This window comes from Melanostigma gelatinosum, assembly GCF_949748355.1.
Source record: "Melanostigma gelatinosum genome assembly, chromosome: 1".
Taxonomy (NCBI): Eukaryota; Metazoa; Chordata; class Actinopteri; order Perciformes; family Zoarcidae; genus Melanostigma; species Melanostigma gelatinosum.
Window position 1 is genome coordinate 2,671,163 of NC_136634.1, and position 25,006 is coordinate 2,696,168.

At 42.5% G+C, this 25,006-nt stretch overlaps 2 protein-coding genes across 2 annotated transcripts; one reads left to right on the top strand and one right to left on the bottom strand.

Moving 5' to 3' along the window:
- Positions 1–762: 762 nt before the first annotated feature.
- On the top strand, positions 763–9,972 carry LOC306782845 (uncharacterized protein; the record flags this gene model as incomplete). The annotated part of the gene is made up of 14 exons (XM_079276321.1): positions 763–859; positions 1,914–2,077; positions 2,188–2,244; positions 2,449–2,538; positions 2,961–3,047; positions 3,729–3,830; positions 4,239–4,412; positions 5,176–5,266; positions 5,368–5,465; positions 5,608–5,811; positions 6,998–7,064; positions 7,574–7,819; positions 8,451–8,620; positions 9,445–9,972. 14 exons carry the CDS (start codon positions 763–765, stop codon positions 9,970–9,972), a joined length of 2,175 nt encoding a protein of 724 aa, XP_079132447.1.
- A 1,154-nt stretch (positions 9,973–11,126) lies between these two features.
- Positions 11,127–24,740, bottom strand: LOC306780224 (GRAM domain-containing protein 4-like). The gene is made up of 19 exons (XM_079272505.1): positions 24,593–24,740; positions 22,681–22,924; positions 21,784–21,889; positions 20,287–20,407; positions 20,120–20,187; positions 19,491–19,623; positions 19,353–19,378; positions 19,086–19,177; positions 18,547–18,638; positions 17,989–18,037; positions 17,496–17,567; positions 17,352–17,395; positions 17,141–17,250; positions 16,715–16,869; positions 15,446–15,593; positions 14,965–15,058; positions 14,635–14,725; positions 14,307–14,375; positions 11,127–14,141 (listed from the first exon to the last, which is right to left on the bottom strand). Exons 2-19 carry the CDS (start codon positions 22,864–22,866, stop codon positions 14,031–14,033), a joined length of 1,767 nt encoding a protein of 588 aa, XP_079128631.1. The 5' UTR covers positions 22,867–22,924; positions 24,593–24,740; the 3' UTR covers positions 11,127–14,030.
- Between the last annotated feature and the right edge of the window lie 266 nt (positions 24,741–25,006).

Here is a 25,006-nt window from a genome sequence, read left to right on the forward strand (position 1 = left end):
TAGTAAGAGTAGTAGATTCGTAAGAGTAGTACTAGTATAGTAAGAGTAGTACTAGTATAGTACGAGTAGTACTAGTATAGTAAGAGTAGTACTAGTATAGTAAGAGTAGTACTAGTATAGTAAGAGTAGTAGATTCATAAGAGTAGTACTAGTATAGTAAGAGTAGTACTAGTATAGTACGAGTAGTACTAGTATAGTAAGAGTAGTACTAGTATAGTACGAGTAGTACTAGTATAGTAAGAGTAGTACTAGTATAGTAAGAGTATACTAGTATAGTAAGAGTAGTACTAGTATAGTAAGAGTAGTACTCGTTTGGATATCTTTGTGGTGACGTGTAAAAGAGAATATAAATCTAAAGCTCCACATGAAATATACAGTCTGTAGTTTCTTTCCTGTATTCACGTGTTGTTTGTTCCGTCTTTGTTGTCATAAATGGAGACTTGACCTCTGGATGACGGGACACTGAGAAGAGGGTCAGAGGACATGCTGACATGAAGACATGAGTTGATAAAAAAACTTAATTAAAGACTTCATTAATTCTTTCAACTTCTGTCTACGTGTAAACATGTGACCAGGATGAGCCTCAAGTCAAACCAATCAAATAAAAGACAATTTGTCACAAATGAGGTTTTATGACTTCCCAGCACAAACAGACTGATCTGTTTTTATGACGGGGAAAAGTCCACCGCAGCCATAAAGCTGAGCAAGACAAGTCGAGAGCAGAGACGGAGACGGATCAGTTGAGACAAGGTGGACGGAGACATGGACGGAGACATGGACGGCTTTCATCCACACTTCACCGCGAGGACGTGCGTCTGCTTTCTGCTTCTGACTCTGCTGCGAACGTCCGCTGCCAACAGTGAGTGAAGCCCGCTGTTCACCGCCGCTGCTTTATCTGCTGCTGTGGCCTCACAGAGAGACACCAGGGTGCGAACATGTTGCCTGATGAGCTATAACCACTCGCAATGTGAGAGTTTACATCGATAAAGTGGAATAAAAAGCAGAGGGAGCTCAGGCGACTGAAGCAGGAAGAAGCGTGACAGTGGAAGAGCTGAGTGGAGCGGACAGGTGAAGGGTGGAGACGGTTAGATTAAGTGCTGACATTCAATTTAGGGATTCAAACTATGATTATTGATCAATTGATCTATGGTTGATTTGGGGCTTTTATTCACCAGCAGCTGATCATTTAGGGTCCAGTGTAAAGGATTCAACAACTTCTAAGAGACAAAGACAGCTGTTCTTATGTTCAGGTGGTTAAACACTGTACCTGTAAATCACATTCATACAAAAAAAGAAAATGTTTCGTAAAAGGTTTTTAAAAAATAGGAAGAGATTTTTTTTTGTCTCCCCTCTAGAGTTGCAGTTATCTCTAAATTGTTTCCTGTTAATAAAATAATTGCAACTTGACTGATCAAATATGCTCCGATCAGGCGGTGCAGGCAAAAAGCTGTCGGGGTGGAAAACAACCAGCTACCAAATGCATGACAAGAATAATTCCATCAACTTCAGAGTGCTGTGGCAAAGGCTCTGCAACCTCTGGTTGCAGTGTGCAGTGAATCCGTCCTTTTCAAGCGGTTGCAGCATAAAATCACATGTTACTTACTTGTGATGTAACAGATTCTACTAAGCTTGTCAAGCTAATACTATTTGAACCTTCACATCTTTATGAAGTATTTTTGAGACTATTTCCGTGCATGCCGGGTCTGAACCTCTAAGCACTTCAAAGTTTTTCATAATTTTGAGCGATCACTCCGATGCTTTGTACTGGACACACACAGGTGAAACTGTACTGAACGTTTCATTCTCCAATTCTTCTTCTTCTTCTTCTTCTTCTTCTTCTTCTTCTTCTTCTTCTTCTTCTTCTTCTTCTTCTTCTTCTTCTTCTTCTTCTTTCCCAACAGTCTGTTCTGCAGTTTCACAGGTGGATTTTCCAGAAAACAACACGGTGGATGAAGTCGTGCTGACGATCGTGGTCGGACCCGGGGTGACCCTCGAGTTCAAACCTCCTGCAAACCCCAACAACCCGTTCCGCTTGGATGGAAACAAGCTGCTCGCCGCGGAGGTGTTGGACTATGAGGTATGTAGGTCGTGACTTATGGTGTCAAACGGATCCAACCCCCCTTTCTCAGTTTAGATACTCGTCTGTCAAAATACCTGCTGAGCATAAAAGTTTTGTTTTGTTTGCAGACTGGAAGAACTCATTCAGTCGATATCATCTGCAGTGAAACGGCCACCGGCAGCGAGGTAACTCTGTCTGCATACACTGAACATGTTAAGCCTGTACAGGTTAGACAGATGGATGTCAGAATTCTGCGTCTTTGATTTATTTCATGTTCTTAATGTACAGTTACATATTATTTACAAGTTCTTTGCAATAAAAGTTGTAAGGATATAAAATCAATAGCAAAACGAGTAGTTTGAACCAGGCGTGTGTCTCTTTGTTTCCAGCTTCCTCTCACCATTGTTGTCATTTTGGTAAATGTGAATGATAACCGTCCGGTCTTTGACCAGAACCCGTACCGCGTCAATGTCAATGAGGTAAGAGTCTGATCAATACCTTCAGATACACACAAATCATTGTTCAGCATTTCAGTTGTTTGCTGCCTTACAGACCTGACCAATGAGAAAATGTTGTTTTGATGAATTTATTTTCATCCCGTGTTAACGTCCAAGGTACTCTGGATTACAGTACACTATGGCCAGAAGTATGTGGACACATATTTCATGGTTTGGTTACAATGAAAGAAACACAATCATATTTCAGGCTCTAGTGCGCAGATCAACACCCATGATTGGAATGTCATATTCAACAGATACCTTTGGTATGAATAGGAACGTTATATGTTTATACATGGGTCTATTGATGTGAGTTTCAATGAGTTTCCAGAACAAAAGCAGTGATGTGGCTGCTGACTGTGATCCAGGTTCATATTTCATCACTCTGACGGTTTTTGTCCCAGATGTCTCCTTTAGGCACAAGTGTAGGCCGCTTCGAAGCCACGGACTTAGATCTTCAAGCGCTCTCCTACACGCTGACGTCTGAATTTGTAAGATCTCCTGCTTGTTTTTCTTTTATCTCTCAGTAGCTCCAACATTTAGATAAATCCTCTTGTTGTTTGTCTTCCCCGGAGTCTGATGAGATATTTGCTTTATATTTTAATACATGCCCTGTAGGGGTGTAACGGTTCACAAAACTCACGGTTGGGTTGGGTACGATACAGTGGAGCCGCGGTTCGGTACGTTTCGGTACAGTAGAAAACTATAAATGCAGAGAAATGTACTTGATTTAAAAATGTATTTATTCATTACAACTGACATCATGACGTTATTCTTTGACTTTGAACAATGATGGAACTATACCTGAGTGACTCATCTTCTGGGGTGTCTTCTTAGCAACACATAACATAAAAACAAAAACTGCTCCTTAATGTTATGTAGTATTGTTACTTACATCTTGCAAAAGAGATTTTTAATCTCAATGGGACAACTTGGTTAAATAAAGGTTTGAAAAAAAAAGTATTTATTTTTTATTTTTTCAAACGTATTCGATTCGTCATGCGTACCGAACCGTGAGCCTCGTACCGAATGGTTCAATACGACTACGCGTACCGTTACACCCCTAATGCCCAGGAAATATTTGGCTGAGCACAAAGACTGGACGGAGGATGAAACTGCTAGCTCAAGGGTCGGATCTAAAGACATCTCATTGTCCCGTTGGATTTCTGCAGAACGGCTTCACGCTGATGTCGTCTACCAACCCGGATCTCCTCGTTGCGATGCGTCTCGACTACGAGAAGGTCCAAAATGTCCGACTGATATTAACCGCTCAGGTGAGTACTGCTCATTGCTGCTTCCAAACTCTGATTTCCCTTTGTCAGATTCAATGAAATCAAATATTTCTTTCAGTGTCTGGAGGTCAGAGATGCTCTCTTCAGCGTTTGAGACATCATGTGAATTCTAAAATGATTTAGTTTGTTGTTGACTAAAGCTAACACAAGTCAAAAGGACTCAAATTTGGCTGAAGCTAATATACATTGTCTTCCAGAGACTTAAATTCAATTCAGGAGCCAAAATAATAAGTTTGCAGGTTCTGTAAAATGTTTGGATTTTACAGGACGTTGAGTCCCTGAACAGCTGAACCTTGTGAGACAAGTTTCAGTCCCGTTTCTCAGTGATCTGCCGTCGTACTGTAGCTACGTTGTAGTAAAATAATGAGATTGTCCCTCTTCTTTTCAAAGGACACGCCGTTGGACAATGTTTCATTCAGTGCCACCACCACCATCCTGGTCACCATCTTGGACGGTGACAACAGGCCGCCGTGGTTCCAGCCGTGCAGCAAACATGAGGTTGGGGGGGCTGTGATCTGCCAGAGCAACGGCTACACCGGCATGGTCGTCTTAAACGAACGAAAGGTGCGACTCTTCATCTGGAAACTTTATTAGTGTTTCATCCATGAGCAGCCAATCAGCGAGCTCCCTCTCTGAAGTTTAACTTGATGCCATGAATCGTTCAAAAAGGGATATCGGTGCACACGTTCAGATACTACAAGAAAGTAGAAACGTTTTTGTTTTGTTTTTAATCTAAAAACAAAATGTGACCGAGTGTAACGGGAAAACAGACTCTGCATGAAGAACATGATGATTCCACTGAAGAGATGAAAACATCGGGTCTGTGTGGAGCGATGAAGACACTGTAGCATTCCTCACATAAAGCCGACATAAATGCCATATTTACATTGTGTTTTCTTCATCAACGGCACCCGACTCAAACATTAGAGCCACCAACCAACTCCTAATAATCGCACAACGGTAGTGGCTGGAAACGGACATTAATTCAGATTCTTTTTGCCGATTCTTCGCTACATTTGGACGGTTGAGCGTGTGACAAGAGACAGAAGTAGTTGTGCGGAGAATGGAAAAAGAGGGCTTGACAGGGAAGTTCTAACCCCTACTTTCACACCTCCACACACCTCACCTTGTCCAAAAAAACTATTCTGCATTCTGAAGAAAGGTTTCAGACGCTGTAAGACAATCTGACAAGCCCTTAGTTTGAAGCAGACCGAGGCCTCAATGCAGCCTCTAATGTCTGTCTGTGTTCACGCCAAACGACCACTTCCATCGCCGACTTAGGCACACGATGATGATGCTGATGATCAGGGTGTTTTCTCCTCTGCAGCCCGGAGTGTTACCTCTGGAACCAGGACCGCTGTACGCCATCGACGGAGATTCAGGGATAAACGAGGAAGTGACGTACTCGTTCTTGGCCGGTAAGCAACAGTGGTTTGTTCCTCAGTCTGATGTCAACATCCACTGATGGAAGTTGTTGATGATCGGCAGGTAGAAGCAGCTCAGTCTGTCTTTGTTTTAGGAGATGGAGGCGGTCTGTTTCAGATCAACCCCAACACGGGGAACATCACCATGTTGAAGCCGGCCGATGTGTTGGGGACGATCAGTCTGACAGTTCTGGTAAAGAGAAAACTTGTTTTTATCCAATGTGTCGTTGAAATGATGGCGTCTTTGTGTCTCTTTTGTTTTAACTGTCCCGTCAGTGTTGATGTTGCGTAGTGCTGCAACTGATGGTTACAGTCCTTCTGTTTCTCTCTCCCAGGCCGCTCAGAAGACAAACAGTTTTCAGTTTGCCACCACCACCGTCACGGTCAGCGTTCAGGTGAAGAGTCTCTACTTTCCACAGTTTCAGAGGCTTCAGTACGACGGCGTCATCACCGGAGTGGGCATCATGGCGATGGACCCGAAGTCCAAAGATGAGCCGCTGCGGATCCTCGCCACGGACGATGACTACAATGGCACCGGGGTAAAAACACTGATTCCAGACTCGAGTGGATCGAAGTGCGTCTTCTCTCCACCCTTTTTACCGACATTTTCAGTGGAGTGGAAATTGTTGTGGCAAAATGACGAGAAGAGACGGCGAACTGGAGTTGCAACCAGCGGGAATTGTTTTAATGCATATTCGTCAACATCACCGAGTTTAGCACATCGAAACAGATTCCAATGTACTACTTTTCACAGATCACTTTTATAGTCAAAATGTACGTAAAGCTACGTTCCACTGTCCGTTGAACCGAAAAACATCGCACATCTGGTCTCTTATTTAGGGCATGTTCTCATGTCGATGTTCTGGTCAAGTCAACCTTTTGGCAACACACAGCTCCATGTATGGAAATGTTTTGGTACACTTAAGAGAGATTTATTACATTGTGTCTGGCGCTTCATAATAATTTCCTAAGAACGTTGCTGTGAACCAGAATGTGTGTTACATAACACGTTATATAACTGTTGCTTGCGAGCCCAAATGTGTTCAGTTCAATTCAAGTTCAATTCAAAGTTCAATTCAAAGTTATGATGATTTTCTTCAACAAAATGTTGAAGATTTACTTCTGACATTCAGTTTTTATAAAAGTCAAATTCTAGTTTCCAGTTTTTGTTCTTTTGTCCGTCATCTTTTTATCAGTAATAAAAACATTTTACTCAACAAGTTAATATCTGAGATCGTCAAGAAATTGTCCAGAAACACAAACCTTTGATCGGAGAGGCTGTTTCTTTTTTTAAACTGTATTTAGAGGTTAAAGTGCACCTGAATTTTTTGCATTAACAGTTCAACATGTTTGTTAAGCCCTCTTAACTTCAGCTAACTCTGCTGGCTGAAGCAGCTTTGTTGTGAACTAAAAGCGTTACTGTTTAACTGAACATTCATCGTACTGTTATTGAGTGTTATTGTTATTGAAGTCTTCCTCGTGAGTTGTCTGTCTACTTGATGTGTTGCACTAACCTTTTCACTTCTGTTAAAACAGGGTATAAATCCCCACATCACCTACTCCATCGATGGTTACAGTGCTTTCTCCATCATTGGCGGCTATTTGTTCATGACAACGGATCTCCCAAAGCAATCATATGCTCTACGAGTGAGTTAACAACTTCTACTGAAACTTAAAGTCACTGAATGATGATTGTAATTTTCCACTGAAACTTCGTTCTTCCAGTTGGTGGCATCGGACACGGCTAACGGAGAATCAACTTCAGCTCAGCTGTTTTTGGATGTGACTTCAGGTAGGAAGAGAACCCTCACAGACGGCTCTATTACAGACAACTAAACCGCTCTGGCTCTGCTTCATCAACGCAGCGTTATCCTCCAATGCAGGACGATCAAATACATGCAAACATGAGGGTCAGAATGAAGAGCTTGTAGGTGTACATTTTTACCCTGGGTCAACCCGTTCGGCCTGTCTCATTTATTGCATGGGAAGCAGAGGCTGATATTTCCATTTCAACTGCCTTCGGTTCTTTTTTGTTGTTGTGCCATGTCTCCTCTGTGGCACAGTCCTGTGGTTGGTCTGCTCTCATGTCACCAAAAACTGCAACAGAGTTCACTTGGATGTGGTCAAAGACCTCTTCATGCAGTCTTAGCTAGCTGGAGCACATGTCTGCACCGTTGGGGTCCAGTGATTGTTCGTGGCAAAGTTTATTAAAAACCATTTCATCTGAAGAACCATTAAAGTTGGGAGAGAACAGGAGCACGAGGTGAAACCACAAGGCTTCAAAGTGTGTTCTCCTCATAGGTCTAACCACCACCAGTTTGCCTCTCAGCACCACAGACAGTATGGACACGACGTCAATAGGGGAAACCTCCACCAACAGCAAAACCACAGAAGAAGTGTCAACCTCCAACCCCACTGCATCCACCTCCATCAGCCTCTCAACTACTGTCGCTGGCACGACCAGTGAAGGCAGCAATTCCACTATTAATCCCAGTGTGACCAGTGAAGGAAGCGCCGCCACAGCCAGCACAGCTGACCCTCACACAGGTGGTCACACTTTTCTCTCAACACCCTCCGCCATCTCGAACGTCTTCCTGTTATGCTGAGATGAGAGCGATCCTCACGCGGTCTTTTAAGTTCCTGTAATAGTAGCGTTCTCAATGTGATCAAGAGCAAAGACAAAGTGTTTTGTTGTTGACATGAAAAGCAACCAACCACAGTGACAGCAGTCAAGCTTTGCACCGACCTTCCTGTATTCATCCTCCAGCTCAATGCTGAACCAGCTCGACATTCTTAAACTTGTGAAGAACAAAAAACAAAAACTCATTGTCATAGTATAGTATGCCTTAAAGAATGTTAAAAAAACTATAGTGTGCAATTTGATAAAAAAAAGGGCCAAAAACATCATTGTATATTTTGCCATAAAAAAGTGTTAAAGCATAAAACGCAAGTGTTAGTGGTGAAGGAGGGAAAGTTGTTGCCAGCTGGAGTTCAAAAGGCTGATGTCATACACTAACCCAGTCCAGACTCGGTCCAGACTCGGTCCAGACCCGGTCCAGACCCGGTCCAGACTCGGTCCAAACCATTTATCTGTTTAGAATGTTACACTCAAGATTTACCGCCACTCTGGTTCCAGATTTAGCTGGGTTTCTGTATTTAGTTGCTTTTGTCCCCGCAGTGATCGTACCGTCCGGTGGCTATGGGCCGGTGGACATGGCAGCGCTCGGTGCGACCCTGGGGGTCCTGCTGCTCGTCTGTCTGGTGGTCATTGTGGTGCTCGCACTACGCATCCGGAGGGGGGACGCGGACTGGAGGAAGATCTTTGAAGCCAGCGTGTTCCGAAGCTCTGTAAGTTCAAAGTGGTTGTGAAAATGCTCGGAGTGACTGAAGGGGCTCAACTCTGTGACTGATTTAGGAATATCGTGCAGAACACTTTGTACAAGAGACCAACTTAATCTCATTTTAACACATCTATTTTACAGGAATCTGAGACATAAATCACTTCAACTAATGGTCAGATTTAAATGAAACTTGTTAACACCTCCCCTTTCTTCTAGGTCCATCTTTATTCTTCTAAAGATGGACCAGATTTGGAAGATTTGCGCTCTAGAATTCCAAATGTCTTTCAAAGTTCAAGTCATAATCTCTGGATAGAATTTGGTTCAATAACATTTTGAAAGTCTCCGACGTCGAGTCCGACTGAGCTCGCTCTATGGGCCTAAAAACAGCAGAAGGAAGCCTGCAGAGCCTTTTTCGGCATTTGTGCGAGCAACTTTCATAGGGGAGTTGTTCTTGAATGCTGCACCCTGTTCTCCTCAATACATCCATGAGAACCTTCTTTAAAGGCCTCCAAACCTGGAGGGACTAAGGCCCAATCCCAACCTCCAGCAAAGCCTTGTCCCATTCGTATTTACACCATTTTAAGCCTTCACAGTCTCTCGCGCTCGACTGTTTAACGGGTGACGTCAGTAAGTCCCTGAGGGTTCAGGGTTTGAGGCTTTAAGGGGACATTGGGCCTTAATGTAAAACTCGTGGGACAAACATTCAATGGAAGCCAGGCCCAATAGTTTACCATAGTGTGGTATGTAATAAACACTGCAGCTTCTAGTGGTCACCAACATGACTTTGAACTATTAATCTTGATTTTAAAAGAATGTGTTTTCCTTCCACAGCTGGGTCAAGGCAGTCAGAAGGGGGGCATCCAGTACACCAATGAGGCCTTCCAAAACGACGAAGATGGACACAGTACTGGCTCCGGCAGCCCAGCGGCGGGAAGCGTGAGGGCCGGTGGAGGGGCGGGCGACCTTCCGCTCGTCGCCAAGTCTTCGGTGCCGCTGCGCGACCTCCCGCACGACGACGTCAGCCGGGCGGGCTCGGACAACGAGGAGAAGGAGGTGAGACCCATCCTGACCAAGGACAGGCGCGTGGACGACGGGTACAAGTCGGTCTGGTTCAAGGAGGACATCGACCCCGACGCCAAGGAGGAGGTGGTCATCATCCCGGACAGCAGCGAGGACGACAGCGAGGAGGAAGACGAGGAGCCGTCCAGCGGCAGAGAGGACGACGAAGACGACGTCCCACGGGTAAAAACCCAGAGGGTCGGCTTTAACGACACGGATCTGGACAGTGGACTCGGGGTGAAGATGGAGGATCGGGAAGACGACTCGGAGGGTGACGAAGCGTTGGCCATTAGTCTGTGAAAGGCGCCAAAAGGGAAAGACGAGTATGTAGCGTGAAACCGCCCGTAATAGAAATCTAATGATCTATCAGCAGTCTTGTAATAATCTGCCTCATCAATTAATGATAGAGGACCAGTGACACAGAACCAGCACTGAACGCACCTCATGGAAAAACAGTGAAACAAATAATCAAATTCATAATCGAGTCTTGCCCTGCGTGTGTGAAGCTTTTAAATAAATTTAACCTTTTACAGCATTTTATTGTTTATGTAAATACTTCCAGTGTCATAATTAATGCAGAGTAACCTGAATAAAGATATTATGTTCATGTATTAAATGAGTTTCAGGCGACTAATAGGGTTTCTATGGACCCCCTAGTGGTCCTTGCTAGTAGTGCAGTTACAGCAAAGATGTTTTTATTAAAAGGTATTGATTTATATTCACTAAAATCAAATATGTATTTTAAACTTACTAACTAACTTGTGTGTTAAGGCGTTACAGCACATTCTTAATCCTTTATTTTCAAAGAATGAAAGTGAGTTTCGTCTTTTATCGTCTCCTTTTATATATTTGGCAGAGAAGTTCCCAGATTTACTGGTACTTCGAGTTGATGATTCACTGGTTACGATGTTCGTTCAGCACTGACGGATGAATACAATCATGTCGTTTGAATCTAGAAAATGCACGGAGAGAAACAGCCGGAGATAAAAACACGCACATCTGCTGTTAGTCTGGTGATAATAAAACCCTCCCTGCTGATACCGAAGGCTGTAAAACATCATGACAGAAGCAAACTCTGAACTCCATTAAATAACACGGAGCAGGTAACAGCAACGTTTGTCAGCAGATGAACTGAAGGAATGGAAATAATATGTCTGTTGATTGTTTGGCTCAAACCATTAATACACTCTTATTCATTATAAAGCTATTTATTTATCAGTTCTTCAACTTGTATTGTTTTAACTCGTCAAAAAATAAGACATTTCTGTCAATATTAATTTTCTTATTATATTTGATATGTGGTTCCTACGGTCTCCTTAATGATTAAAAAAGAGACGCAAACTCTCCTTCTGAAACAACAGAGGAAGAATTTAACCTGCAGATGATTCTCTACCGACACCAACAGGCTGAAGCGGGTACTGCACAGAAACAACAACAGACTCAGTGTTTGACATTTGATTTTACTTCAATTTAAAAAAAAAACTACATCACTTTTTAAACAACAGAAATCATTTCATAAAAATAAAAAAAAGAGAAAGAAAAAACACCTATTAGTACAATGACACCATTTTATAAAACCATTGAATCCGAAAGACTCAACAGAAGACGTGAACGTAAACGAGGCGGAAACTAAAACCTGAGAATCCACAAAACAAACGGAGGAAGATTAGGAATCAGGAAGCGCAGAACACACAAAGTCTAGATGAGGCAACGTGGCGTTAATAACTGGCATCAATACTGCAACAATAAAAAACAAAAACAGCTAAAACTTTTATTTTCATGAGAAACAAAATCAACAACTACAAAAGACAAAATACTTGGCAACGAAAGAGCTTTGAGAGGCCCGATCACTAAAGTGAGAAAGATCTATCAAAACATGTTTGAATAAAAACATTGATATAATGTTATACTGACGCTTTCATTGAAATGTATGCTCAATGTGCAATTTAAAAAACAATTATTACCAGAAATATTACCTCATTTTCATCAAAAAGGATCTATTTTGGACAGTTTGTCTTTTTAGACAATTTTTTTTTGGAGTGAATTTCCCGTGAAATAAAAGTAATAAATGCTGGTGCGACAGCCTTCAGACTGACAGTTAATAGTTACTACACAGTGACAGATACACTATTATAAAATGTAAGATGGCTGCTCATTAGCTGGCTAACAAACACTTCATCAGGACGCAACAAAAAAAGAAAAAAGTAGTTTACTTAATTAATGTTAGGACGTCGTCTACTTATCTCGGTTCAAATTTTTAATTAAAAGTTTAAAAGCCAAGTAGCTCAACAATCATTCGTTTGTGAGAACAAATTAGTTTTTGTAATTTATTCTGCAACACCTGCCGTCTCTGAACAAAGTAAAAAGAGAATCTGGACAGAAAAAACGTCACCGTTTTGTTTTAGCTTGTTTAGCTTTAGCCGGTTAGCTACGGTTAGAAAAAAAAAAAAAAGTTATACATACTTAAAGTGGCAAAAGACAACTTTTCAATTTTCCCCCTCTCGCGTTGACAAGTGATATTATTGATCGCTTTCCGTTTTACTCAAAGGGCACTTATTAGCGTTAGTTAATTGTATTTATTCAGACCATCGGGGGAAAAGAAAGAAATATATTATATTAGATTAGAATGACTTCCCAATGCGGCTGCATTTTGTTTTCCAAAGTTACGTCTGTTGTTCCACCGCCGTAGCCATTACATTGTGCAAACAACATTTAGTACATATTGATGAGTCAAAGCAAAAAACTTGTCTATTGACACTTTAAACAGGAGCTCAACATATTTAATATATATTTTAGCCTTTTGTTTAGCCTCTTAGCCGAGGCTGAAACTCCGTACCAGGATATCTTTCAAACAAGAAAACACGTCGGCTAACGCTAAGATCAACAACAGTTCGTGAGTTTTAGGCTCGCTTTATCCGTTTGTTTGTTTACGCACGCATTATGTTTCGCTTACTTTAACATTGCGAGATAGGGCTTTTGTGCTGCCGTATGATGTCGTACAGTCGTATGATGAACTTTTTACAAATCCCTGAAGACACTAATGAAACTTAATGAGGTTTAAAAATGTTAAACTGCTAATACTGTGAAACAACAGATTCAACTTATTAAGTCTAAAACACATTTTCTTTTTCTTCAGAAAAATCGGTGTAAAATATGTCAGTGTGACGCTGCCATAAGGAAAGTAAGTGCGGTGTTTCCATCATTATAAACTGAATATTTTGAACTATTTGTCAGACAAAATAAAAATATATTGATGGCTTCTGGACAACTTCCCCAAATTTCTAATTTTTTAGACCAACTTATTTAATTAAAATGTAAATAATTGTAAGTTGCAGCCCCACTTTAAAGATTATATTTTTAGTTTTACCACTAGTTGACGCCAAAGTCTTTAAAATGAACTATTATCGTTTGATACAAGTGGGTTTATCCGTTTTATGGTATTTCTGTCTCTTTATAACTTTCACTGATTCCAAGGTCTTCAAATGTCTTGTTTTGCCCGACGAACAGTCCAAAACAGAGATATTCAGTTTTCAACAAAGAACCAGTCAAGTTTTCGATTGATAATTGACTTAAATGAGAAATCAATTATCAAAAATGCCAATAGAGTAATCACCTCACATCGTGTAGTAAACGTTTTGGTGTAATATCTTAATGTACCTCCATGGAAGTAAACTGAAAATACACAACGGCCTCAACAAACCGTGGCGATGGAATTAAAATGCAGAAATGCTTCTTGAAGACTGATTTTCAACAACGTCGTAGCTCGTGTTTCACATTAAAAGCCAACCAAGGAAAGGGGGGATTGTGCCCTTGGAGGGCTTTTAATGTGAAGCATCTGTGCAGGAAGTTTTGAGCTTCACTGACTGCAGCTGAACACGGATAGAATTAAAAACGTAGAAGCAACTGGAAACAATCACTGATGTTAAACAGAGAGAGTGTTTGAGTGGTGAGCTGCTGTTGCGCAAAAATGTTCTTTAAAGTGAATTTATCATGCGAGACCACGTAGTACAGCTAACGTCACCCTCAAAGCTCCGGCCTCTATTTGTCTACGCAGGCGATTATTTGAGAATTTACGGTAAATTAGCAGTCAGGATGGCCGTTCAGTTGTCTGTTCTGTGGGATCTTTCTGTAACAGTGGTCAGTTTTGGTCGTTGGCTGATTCTGACATGAAATCAGAGATTTGTTGGAAATCGGCTGATGTAATATTAATCAATATTTAGTTTGATGACTGAAGGGGCGGCTCAAATCACACGAGAGCAGCTCAAACTAAAATCAGCAGCTGTTTGAAGACGTCAGCGATGAACACAGTGAAGTGCGTGCGTGCGTGCGAGAGAGACGGCAGCCATCTTGTGGAGGTGTTACTGTGTCTCCGGGCCGGTGGCTGTCGTCACGTTAAGGATCTTGTTGTACTGAGTGAAGATGGCGTCGAAGGCCTCGTCTCTGTGGATCATCGCGCCGAACACCATGGGCTGCAGGAGAACAGAAGGTAAGTCCGCGTCATTCACTTCTACTTTACCGAACTTCTATGTTACCAATCAATCAGACTGTGTCTATAAAGCACGAGTACATCAAGCGCAACTCCAAGTGCTGAACACAAAGAGTTGATTGAAATAGACGCGTGACTGGCCCGCTACCTTTTGTGTGGATGGCGTCGCGATGGAGATGCCCATCCCAGATCCAGGAAGCACCGACAACACTTTGTACTGCGAGTGAATAGAAGACAACACGGCGAAATAAACTACTGTCACGAATCAGCATCAGTTCCTGTACCGAAACCACAACAAGAGGAAAAACATGAAGCAAACTGGAATTGATGTAATGATGAACAAATGATTGATAACAGGAATAGAGTATAGAGCAGCCATGCGCCTCCTTATCAGACTGTGTAGCACGCCGACAGCGATGATGACGAAGGTGACGATGACTGAAGTCCTGCGAGAGGTTCAGTGAGACTCTACGTACCTTCTGGACGTCGGTGATGTCGAGCAGCTTGATGACTTTGTTCCTCTTGGAGGATCCAGATCTGGAGCTGGAGCTCTCGAAACACAGATAGCTGAGGAGACGGAGGAGAAAACTCAGAGCTGCAGGATTTTACGTCGAGTCGATGAATAATTAACTGAACTACTGTAAACGCGTTGGACTGACGATAAAGTTTGTTTACTAAAACTAATGCTTAACAGACATTTATTTAATAGTACATATGCTCAGATACCAGGCAGATCTTCAGGGAAAAAAACAACCAAATTTGAGAGAAAAGAATAAAACTGAGCCAACAGGACGTGAGGGCCTCACTTCTCGGTGACGTAGAGGTACCCGTTGCGGATGTAGTCCGTCGGTGTCTTCTTGTCTCTGTTGATGAGGCAGCAGCGCCAGCCGCTCTCACACACTGAGACAACAGAAACAAGAATCAGACAACAGCTGACGCCACGTGCTGCAGGTAGCTTGTTCTGGAGATTTAGGGGTGGAAACACGGTGGTTATATGGCTCATTCCAATGGTTTTATATATGTTTTTAAGGGCCATAACTGAATAAACAATTCATTATTTCCCATCAGAGTCAAATTCCAGACAATGTGAAGACTTCCTCAGAGCATTTGGACTCTTATTTTCAGAGATAAATATCATAATTTAACATTTAGCTGAATAAACACTGCGTTTGGGAACTCAATTTGCAAAGATTCTTCACTACGGTCCTGAGAAATGTGTACAAAATGAATGAAACGGTTTTTCTGCAGTTTGAATTGTGGCGCCGAGATGCGACGGTTCCTCCCCACCTGTCAGAGGGCGCTCGCTCTCCGGCAGACTGAAGACGTCGTGAAAAGCTCCTCTCTTGGTGCTGGAGTATCGTCCGCCGTCCTCGTCCCGGCTGACGCTCAGAGGAGCTGCGGCGCCGAGGGTTCCTCGGCCGGCCGGCACGGTCACCTGGACAGGTAGACAGAGGGGGGGGGGGGGGATTCCTGGATTAGAAAAGCTTGTTGCGGTGGCATCCTCAGCAACACGGCCAGAAAATGAAGCTGCAGTACACAGTCAACAAGAACAACTTGAGAGAGATAGAGATAGAGATAGAGATATATCTATATATATATAGATAGAGATTCTTAGAGTCTTACCAGTAGTGGGACTAAAAATGAAGGTGGCACGAGAGGAAAGAACCAACATAAACATTCATTCCCAACGTGGTGGTAAAACCGGACCCAAAACATACGTAAACACAAATAAAATGTTGACACAAACCTTAACATTTGGGTAAAACCAGGAACACGTGGTAAGATTTAACCTGAGTTTGTCCTCAGGGTGGCGCTAGACGAAAGTGGTCATTAAAATCTTAAGTGGACAGAAATCCTGGAGACGTATCAACGTGTAAACCGTCGTTTAAAAGTTGGATCGTCTTATGAAACGGAATCAAATTTGCATTGTTTTTTTTTTACAACAAACACTTTCCAGAAAAGGAGCAGTTTTACGACCGTCGCTCTCCTGATGTCAGCAGCTGTATCTGTTTGTTCTGAAGGTTGCGTGACATCATCAATCGTTTGTTGCACTTTTTCATGAAACCTGAAGCCGAAATCCACAAATTCAGAAAAGATCCAAACCAGTTCAGGTAAAAACATTACATTTGGATACAAACCTGAAGCGTAAAAGCCTGAATATTCAAGTTGGATCTGATCCGAAGTTCGTCCTGCAGGAGGCGCTACAGGAAAGGTGGCTACAGTCTAAAGGGTTCATCCTCTGGAGAGCGGGAGTGACACACTGACTAGTAGGTTTTGATATATCTCACTCCAGAACAAACCAGACCGTCACTGTGACTACTAATAACAACAACAGCTGATTGTATTGATTCTACATCTCTAGTAAACAATACTGACCTCTACACTGCGACCACACACACACACACACACACACGAGGGAGAAAAACAACAGAGAAGTGAAACCAACACAGACCAGAGATCCCCCACTGGGACCACAGTCACCAGTTTGCACCAGGTGTCACCAGACCAGCGCTTCGGGTCTGTGAGCCGGTCACTTGTCAGAGAGTTGGGACTGACCCGTCTGCTCAGCGTGGTGCCGCCGCGCTCCTTCAGCTGCAGGTCGGTGGGCAAGTTGGTCCAGATGATGTACGGCGTGTCGAAGCGCTGCCTCAGCTTGGGACAACTCTTAAAGATGAAATCGATGATGAAGAACTTTATACCTGCGTACACACCTGAGGAGGAGGAGGACACCGATCAGAGACACTCTGCAGGACTGAATCACACACTCACTCTCATATTCACTTTGTCTTGTTCTCCATGTACAGAAACTAAATATATAATTGTTGTGAAGAGGACTTTCTACAACCTCAGAGCATGAAAGAGCATTCAGCCGTCTAGAGGAGCCCTCTCAGACGGCCGTCTAGAGGAGCCCTCTCAGACGGCCGTCTAGAGGAGTCCTCTCCTCGTCTAGAGGAGTCCTCTCAGACAGGTGTTGTGTTGTACCTATGAAGAATCCCAGCAGTTTGAACGGCAGCAGGCAGGACGAGATGAAGGCCACCCACAGACCAACGTACAGCTTCTGAGTCAACTCTGGCTGAACCCACATGAACAGACTGCACACACACACACACACACACACACACGTATTAAAGATCTGTGGCTGAACCACGAGTTCACTGTAACCTGAAACAAAGTGTGTGCAGAGTAAACTCACTTCTTTATTTTCTCCAGGATGTTTGCCATCCTCCCAAACAGATTCTGTGAGGACCAAACAAAAACAAACAAACACGTGTCGTGAAATCTGCCTGCAGGTGTCACACGGTGACCGAGAGCCTCCGGCTGCTCCGTCACGTCTCACCTGAGCTTTCTGAGCGACGTCCAGAACCAGCTGGAACTTCTCCGACACCGTGAGGTCTTCTTTAGGAGGCTCCTGTGAAACGGAGCAGACCTGTCAATCACCTGCACACTGATTTAGGGCGGGACAACCTAAGCAGAGTGATTGTAAACACCAGGGCGGCTGTGCGGAACCTCTAACTTGCTAAATAACTAAACGTGCTGATTAAATGTAATGGAGTAAAAAGTACAGTATAAAGTTACATGACAAAGAAATACTTCAGTACATTATCTACAAGTACCTACATGTTGTATCCAAGAACAGTAACATTTATGAACTCATCTCAAAAAGGCAAAATCTGGGATCCAAATGTTAATTATATCAATCAAAACGTCATTCCTTAATTTGACAGTACATGTAATAACGTCACATGTCCATCAGGCGGAGCTGTTCACTGTCATATGAAACAAGAAAGATTTAAAACTAAATCAAACGAGAGTAAAACGAGTTCTCTCACCACGGGCTCCGAGACTTCAGGTACAATGCTCCACTGGATCCTCCAGCCTCTGAGAGAAGTGCATCATGGGAACACACAGGTGAGATGTATGACATCATTTCACACTCACGACATATCCGTGTGTCTGGGATTTAAATGTAGAACTGCTCAGATTTACCAGGTGGTTTTAAAAGACAGCGAAGATGTAAAAGGATTCAAACAAGAAACCTTTCTGTGGTGTCGTTTTTAAAATCAGTTTCCTTTCCCTGACTGAAGTATTTTAATCCATTCAACCTCTACAGCTACTTAAGAGGAAAAGAAGGGGGGGTAGTTTATAGTTTAAAAGACAGAACTTAACAAAAGTCCACTTTAACAACCCAGAATCAAGGGCTGGCCTGTAGTGGTTTACACGTTCATTAGGAGGAGAGAGTGTGTGTGTGTGTGTGTGTGTGTGTGTGTGTGTGTGTGTTTGAGAGTGTGACGCACTGTTGCAGAGATTAAATTCTGTGCTGAACCTGGTTTACGGTTTCTGGCCGTGTGATTGGCTGACAAAGGCAGGGGGGCGGGGCTTGCACGGACCTGGCGATGAGGCAATTCAAGGAGAGGCGGAGGATGGCGAGAAACAGGAACATGGGGACGGCCCAGCCGTGCCACGCCGCGTACATGTAGACCTGTTAACACACACGCACACGCACGCACACGCACGCACACGCACGCACACACACACACACACACGTGAGGCAATGTGTCTTTATATAGATGATAAAAAACATGAATGGACACAAACGGATGACGGTGAATTTATTTAATGTGACACGAATCAAGACAAAGACAAGTCTATATGAATGAAGTGTTCGTTTATTTATAATATGTAAATATAATAAAGTACTTAGTAATACAGCTCTAACAGTAAAACATAGAACACACAAATAAAAGTAAACAGCTAAAAATATGCTTTTATCCAACTTAAATGTATCTAAATAATTCATGAAGCAGATCAATTATATGTCGGTATTTCTTAATAAATCAATAGATTTAAATAAAATAAATATGGACATGATATTTCCCAAATGAGTATATTGACAATAAATTGTGTGTGCGTGCGTGTGTGGACTCACAATGAAGGCGATGGCCGACGTGTAGACGGAGTTCCAGCTGGATAAGGCAGTAAGGTTCCTCTTGAAATTGGTCACAGGTTTAAATCCTCGTTCTGAAAACACAACAATGGACCAACTGACCAATCACAGACTGTCTTCTCTATTGTTTTAAATAAACGGTTAAATAAAGCGTCTAAAGTGCTTCTCTGAGCACAGGAGTCTGTGCACACCCCCCTGTACTGAATGTGATGTGTTGCCTTCAAGTACAATCTGAAAAGAAAAACTCACTGAGCCGTCTCATGTTTTCAGTCAACCTGTGGATCAGAATATTGATTTTAGATTCCAGACAAATGCAGCTCTAAGTCAACTGAAGAACACACAGTGAAGAACAGCTTCAGTCACTGCGTCAGTAAACATCTTCTTCACCTCTTGGCGCTCAGCGGCTCGTCCGGCTCCACCGTCGGCTCCTCCGGCTGGAAGCGGAAGTCCTCGATATAAACGCCAAAGCGGTCGTAAAGCCCCTTCAGGAAGCTGTCGGACAACGTGTCCTTCTGTTTGTCTGAGGACGGAGAAGACAAGAGGCCGATGGAGGTAACCGACCGGTTCGTGAGCATTTTAGCACTTTATTAAAGTTCATAATCTGAGGTCTGGAACAAACTTAAAATCTCAGACATTTAGAAAAAAAAAATAGACAAATAAAACCTAAACTATGTTTTTACATGTAACATAATTACTAACTAAAGCAGGAACAAAAGTATTGATAAAGTCATCCGTTACTCAGTGGTGGAGGAAGTATTCAGATCCTTTATTTCAGTCGAAGTACTAAAACCACACCGTAAAAATACTACAAGTAAAGCTCCAGCACTCAACATGTTAATTAAGTAAGAGTATATAAGTGTGACTGTTATACTATTATATAATTACAGTATCATTACTCGTGCATTCATGTAAAAACAGGATGTTACTGTATTACAAGAAGGATGGAGATGATACTGGATCACATTACATTGTGTAGGTGTCCCTAATAAAGTGGTTGGTAAGTGTCAGACGCTCACCTGTGCTGGTGACTGCAGGTGGAGGAGGGGGCGGGGCTTTAGGCGTCTGAGAAGGTGAGTCTTCAGGTCTGTGAAGTGACAGAAACGACCGCGTCAGCGAAGACGCGAACCCTCAAGAACAAGCTGCTGTGACCGACGTCTCACACGAGCTCATCTAATAAAGTCACCTGGGTTTGATGACGTCGCTGATCTTCTGCTCCAGCTCCATGCACCTGCTGCGCTCCCTCTCCAGCTCCTGCTTCAGAGAATCCACGTTGGACTCGTCCTTAAGCTTCCGCAGCTCCTCCACTGAAACAGAGGATGATGATGGAGACGAAGTGAGTACCACTGACGTCACACCGTCACCGCCAGGTGAGAGGCGTTCAGGTGACATCTTCTGCTCTACATCTGGCCTCCTTCAGGGGGCTTTTCTTATCTGATTATTTTATTTTTTATTGTTTATCTGCAGGGAAATAGTAATGCAGCAATTGGAATGCAAAGGGGAGGGAATCACCAGAGACCCCCACGATACGATATCATAACAACATTTAAGGAACGACCTTACTGCGATTTTAAACATTTTGCAATATGCTGAGTATTACGAAAACGTACATTGCCATGTATTGCAATTCATAACCCTTTTCTCATTTGCAAATTATGCAATTTGTCAACATCCGTTATATCTACAGCACAAGAAATAACTCAACTCGGCACCATCCAGTGGACTGGAAACGCAACTATTACCAAAAGGTTTCATTTGCTTTATTAACAGTTTGTATCATAACAGTTTGATACCTGGCGTCAAATATCTCGCAAATATGGCGATACTATGTTATACTATTTCTCCCCCACCTCTAACATACGTGGTGCAAATAAAACATCATACAAACAACAAAAGATCATCAATAGAATAGGTGCAAAAACCAAATGTACACAACACCAGGAATGCAAACAGTAAATGGTTCACAGTAAGGTGAACATACAAAACAACAGTTAACGGTGAAGAACAACTGTTTCAATATACAAACAGGTGAATATTGTTTTAAGACAGCCTCAGCTACATCATGAGTTCTCCCATAACTACTTCGTAGAGAACTTCCTGTTTCATAACGTCTAACAATGACTAAGCTGAGCTGACGAGGCGTCAAGTTTGTTTAATTCCTGTAAATATTATTATTGTTTTTAACGAGGGAAAAACAACATCCTTATTCACCTCTTCTCTGTGTGTGTGTGAATGTGTGTGTGTGTGTGTCAGACGAGGTCAGCAGGGTTATTAATAGCTCTGTGCGTGTTACATAAAGCTGACGGACAGATATTGACGGATTACCCAGCATGCTGGTGTGCTGTGGGATGTTTGACAGATTCAAAAGGATATTTTACTTCTTTTAGAAGGACAAAAACCACTTACCAGCTCTAACCCGGCTGAAGCTATCAGGCTCCGGGTCTGATTGGTCGGAGTGAATCTAAGTGGTTATTTTCAGAATAAAATCTCAGAGAAAACTGAACTCAGACACGTGAAGATGAGAGGAAGATAAAGAAGATGTTGTATTTCTCTGTAGGGTCCTTTCCATAATGCCGTCAGACACTTATAGTAACAATCAGTTTAGCGTCTGCAGCGACCTCGTTCAATGATGGAACAAGAATAGTTCGACACAAACGCAAGGTAAAACTGATTCCATACTCACGTAGGAAGTGTTTCTCTAACAAAGCGATTTCTAGGTGACCCTTGACCTCGTTGAGATCCGTCCTCGAGTCGTCTTGGAGAGCTGCAGAAAATGTTCCTGGACCAGCCTGAGGAACAAACGCACACACAAACACACACACACACACAGAAATTAATATAAAATAACCAGACGACATAGAAGGTGATAAAACAGTGAAATAAAATCAGTTAGCGATGTTTGTGGGGTCCCACAGGGATCAATGCTGGGTCCTCCTCTACTCACAAACCTTTACTCAACAGGGTGAACTTCACACGTTAGCATTTAAATCTCAACAGAAGTCAACGGACCTCCTTCACAAATACTTTTATTAAGAGAAACATAAGAAACTCTACGTCTGACAAGAATAATACTGCTATATAGCATTACCTGTGGTCAGACCGCTGTGAAACACAATGAAAAAATGTTGAAAATACTGTTTGAATACTTTACATCTGGTATTTTTGTAACATAGGTTGTATCCTATTTGTAAATTGGTAATTACATGTTACCCTACTTTACACTTCTACATTATAGAGGTAAATATTGCACATTTAGTTAGTAGTTAAAGTAGTTAATACGAGCTCCACTGGAGCAGCTACAACAGTAACATATTAACAATCTAATAATGTCACATATAACAATACATCAGTCACAAGATGACATTTTACTGGAGTTTACTGGAGTAACGGAGCGTTTTTGTAGCAGGTTGGTAACAAACCTGCATCTTTATGGATTAAAATGATTGGAAGAGAGTCAAGTGAACACAGCTAGCAGTGTTCCGGCTCGGTCAAACCAGAATTTCGTTGATTTCACACATAAAGATCAGAAAAACATGTTTATTTTTTTAATCCTGGCTGAAGTACTTTCTCAGGTGCGTACCTGAGCGTCACTCTGCTGCTCTCCCTCCACCTCTCTCAGCTCCTCCGAATCTCTGGAGACGAGTCGAGGTTTAATCACGAACTCCTCGGTGCATTCTGTGTCCGACGTATTGGGCGAATCGGCCAGATCCAGGAACTCGTCCCGCCTCTGGCCCCGGAACCGGATCTTGTCCAGATGCTTCCACATGGTGGGCGCCGTGGAGGCGGTCTCTACCTGAACATGACTGCCAGTGGCCCTGCAGAGACTAGAAGAAGGAGGAACACTGAGAAATTATCCACAAAACAGTTCATTACAACCCGATTTCAATAAACTGTGTTTCCACAGTGATCAAATCAACTTTACAATAATTCTACTGTTCAGAATCAACAATAAAGCTGACATTCATTTACATCCTGTGAGATAATTCAACACATTAACCTACATCTCCACTGAACCTGAAACTACAGTTGGAAATGGAGAAAAATAAAACATGTGCTTCTGATGAATCTTCAAACCGACCTGCAAGTGAACAGAAAGCTTTATTTACAAAGGGAGCAGACACTCAACGCGCCTGCCCTCTCCCATAAAGACGCATGAAGACAGCTGAAGCAGCCAGTCAGACACTGCACTACACCCCAGATAATGTAAACATTTAACGAATAGACATCGCCATGAAACTTCCCCAGTTGATTATTTACATTAAGAAAATGATATTCTGTCTGAAATGTTGTGTTAAATATGCAAATGAGGCTCTATCTAATTCTAACTTTTGGTGAATTAAGAAGAAATCTACAGACACAAATAGACAAAGTAGCAAAATAAACACCCAAATGTGTATTTTGGATGTTTTCTTTCCACTTGTCCGACACTTTTACATTTCAGTACAAATATGGATTAAACAAACAATATATTGTGGTAATTAGTAGCTTCAGAGGTGGGTTGTGTTACCTTCAGACAGAGCCAGGGTAGATGTTTCCTGCTGTTTCCAGTTTTTATGCTAAGCTAAGCTAGCCAGCTGCTGGCTTTAGCTTGTGGAAGAGTGTGTGTGTGTGTGTACAATAACCTATATGCATGAGTCCCACACTGTCTGGACATGTAGGAATGTCTTTATAGTTTAATCACACACGTCTGACTGTCTACAGACACCAGAGGACCGACCGGTCTGACTGCTTCTGTTCAGATGACTGACGGACACGACTCACTAATTGTTTCACCGTTTGATTTCGTCACGACTGAGTATTTACTGACATAATTAGTGAGTGATGTTAAAGTCACTGACAGAGAGAAGAGGTATTTAGTTCCTATACTTGTGTACAAGTACTAATACCACACTGCAGAAATACTCCACTACAAGTGAATCAGCAAAATGTATGACAAGGGAAATAATTAATTGTGCAGTAAAACGTTCCCTGTCTGTGTTTTACTATTATATTACATTATATATATATATATATATATATATATGATGTTTCTGGATTAATATTAGTTCTGCATTAATGTATGGAGCACTTCAAACTTCATCACAAACGTTCAACATCAACACATCTGGAGATACGTGATTTTACCTGAACGGAAAACTGTGATTTGTAAAGTAAATAAAGACTCAAGTAAAGTACCTTGAACGTGTACTTAAGTACAGTACTTGTACATGTAGTCTACTTAGTTTCATTCCACCACTGCTTACAGACTGAAGGACACACATTTACATCTAAGTGACTGTTTCATTGACTGGCTGATGTGAAAGTCTCCTTCTGCTTCTGTGCACCACCTGAACAGGTGTTAGCCAATCACCACCTGCTGCTTACCTGTCGACCTCGATGAGGCTCAACAGGAAGCCGAGCCGGTACCGCGTTGGACACCCTCAGAGGACCGAAGTGAAGAGGGAACAAGGTGAGGAAGGAAGGAAAGAGGGAGCAGGTGAAGGTTTTCTCACCGTGACCCTGAAGCTGAGGCAAACTTTCCCTCCTTCTCTTCTTTACAAACGGTCCAGACCCGGTTACAAAACCCGCTCCAAACCGGGTCAAATCGGCTCCAAACCGGTCCTCTTCTAGACCCGCTCCAGACCACCTCCCTTCTCTCCCTCGAGCTACTCAGTCCAGCTGTGGAGGTTTTTAGGCGGGAGTTAAAAACCAAGTAAAAAAAGCGAACCGTCCGTGTCTCTACCTGTCCACAACAATCACTGTGCTGTGGGCGGGGTAGCCCGGAAGTGACGCCTTCACGCTGTGCTCTTAAAGCGAACGTCCGAAGTGCAGTCAGGCGGAACCTTTAGAGGCGGAACCTTTATGAGCGGAACCTTAAACGGGCACTTCTCTGTTTCTGGGGGGAACTTTTAACACATTTAGTTTCC

Coding starts and splice junctions, on each gene's coding strand:
- LOC306780224 (XM_079272505.1), bottom strand. CDS start 22,866: ATGTGGAAGCATCTGGACAAGATCCGGTTCCGGGGCCAGAGGCGGGAC. Junction 20,188..20,286: donor AGCGACGTCATCAAACCCAG/GTGACTTTATTA, acceptor GTCACTTCACAG/ACCTGAAGACTCACCTTCTC. Junction 18,639..19,085: donor CGTCGGCCATCGCCTTCATT/GTGAGTCCACAC, acceptor GTGTGTTAACAG/GTCTACATGTACGCGGCGTG.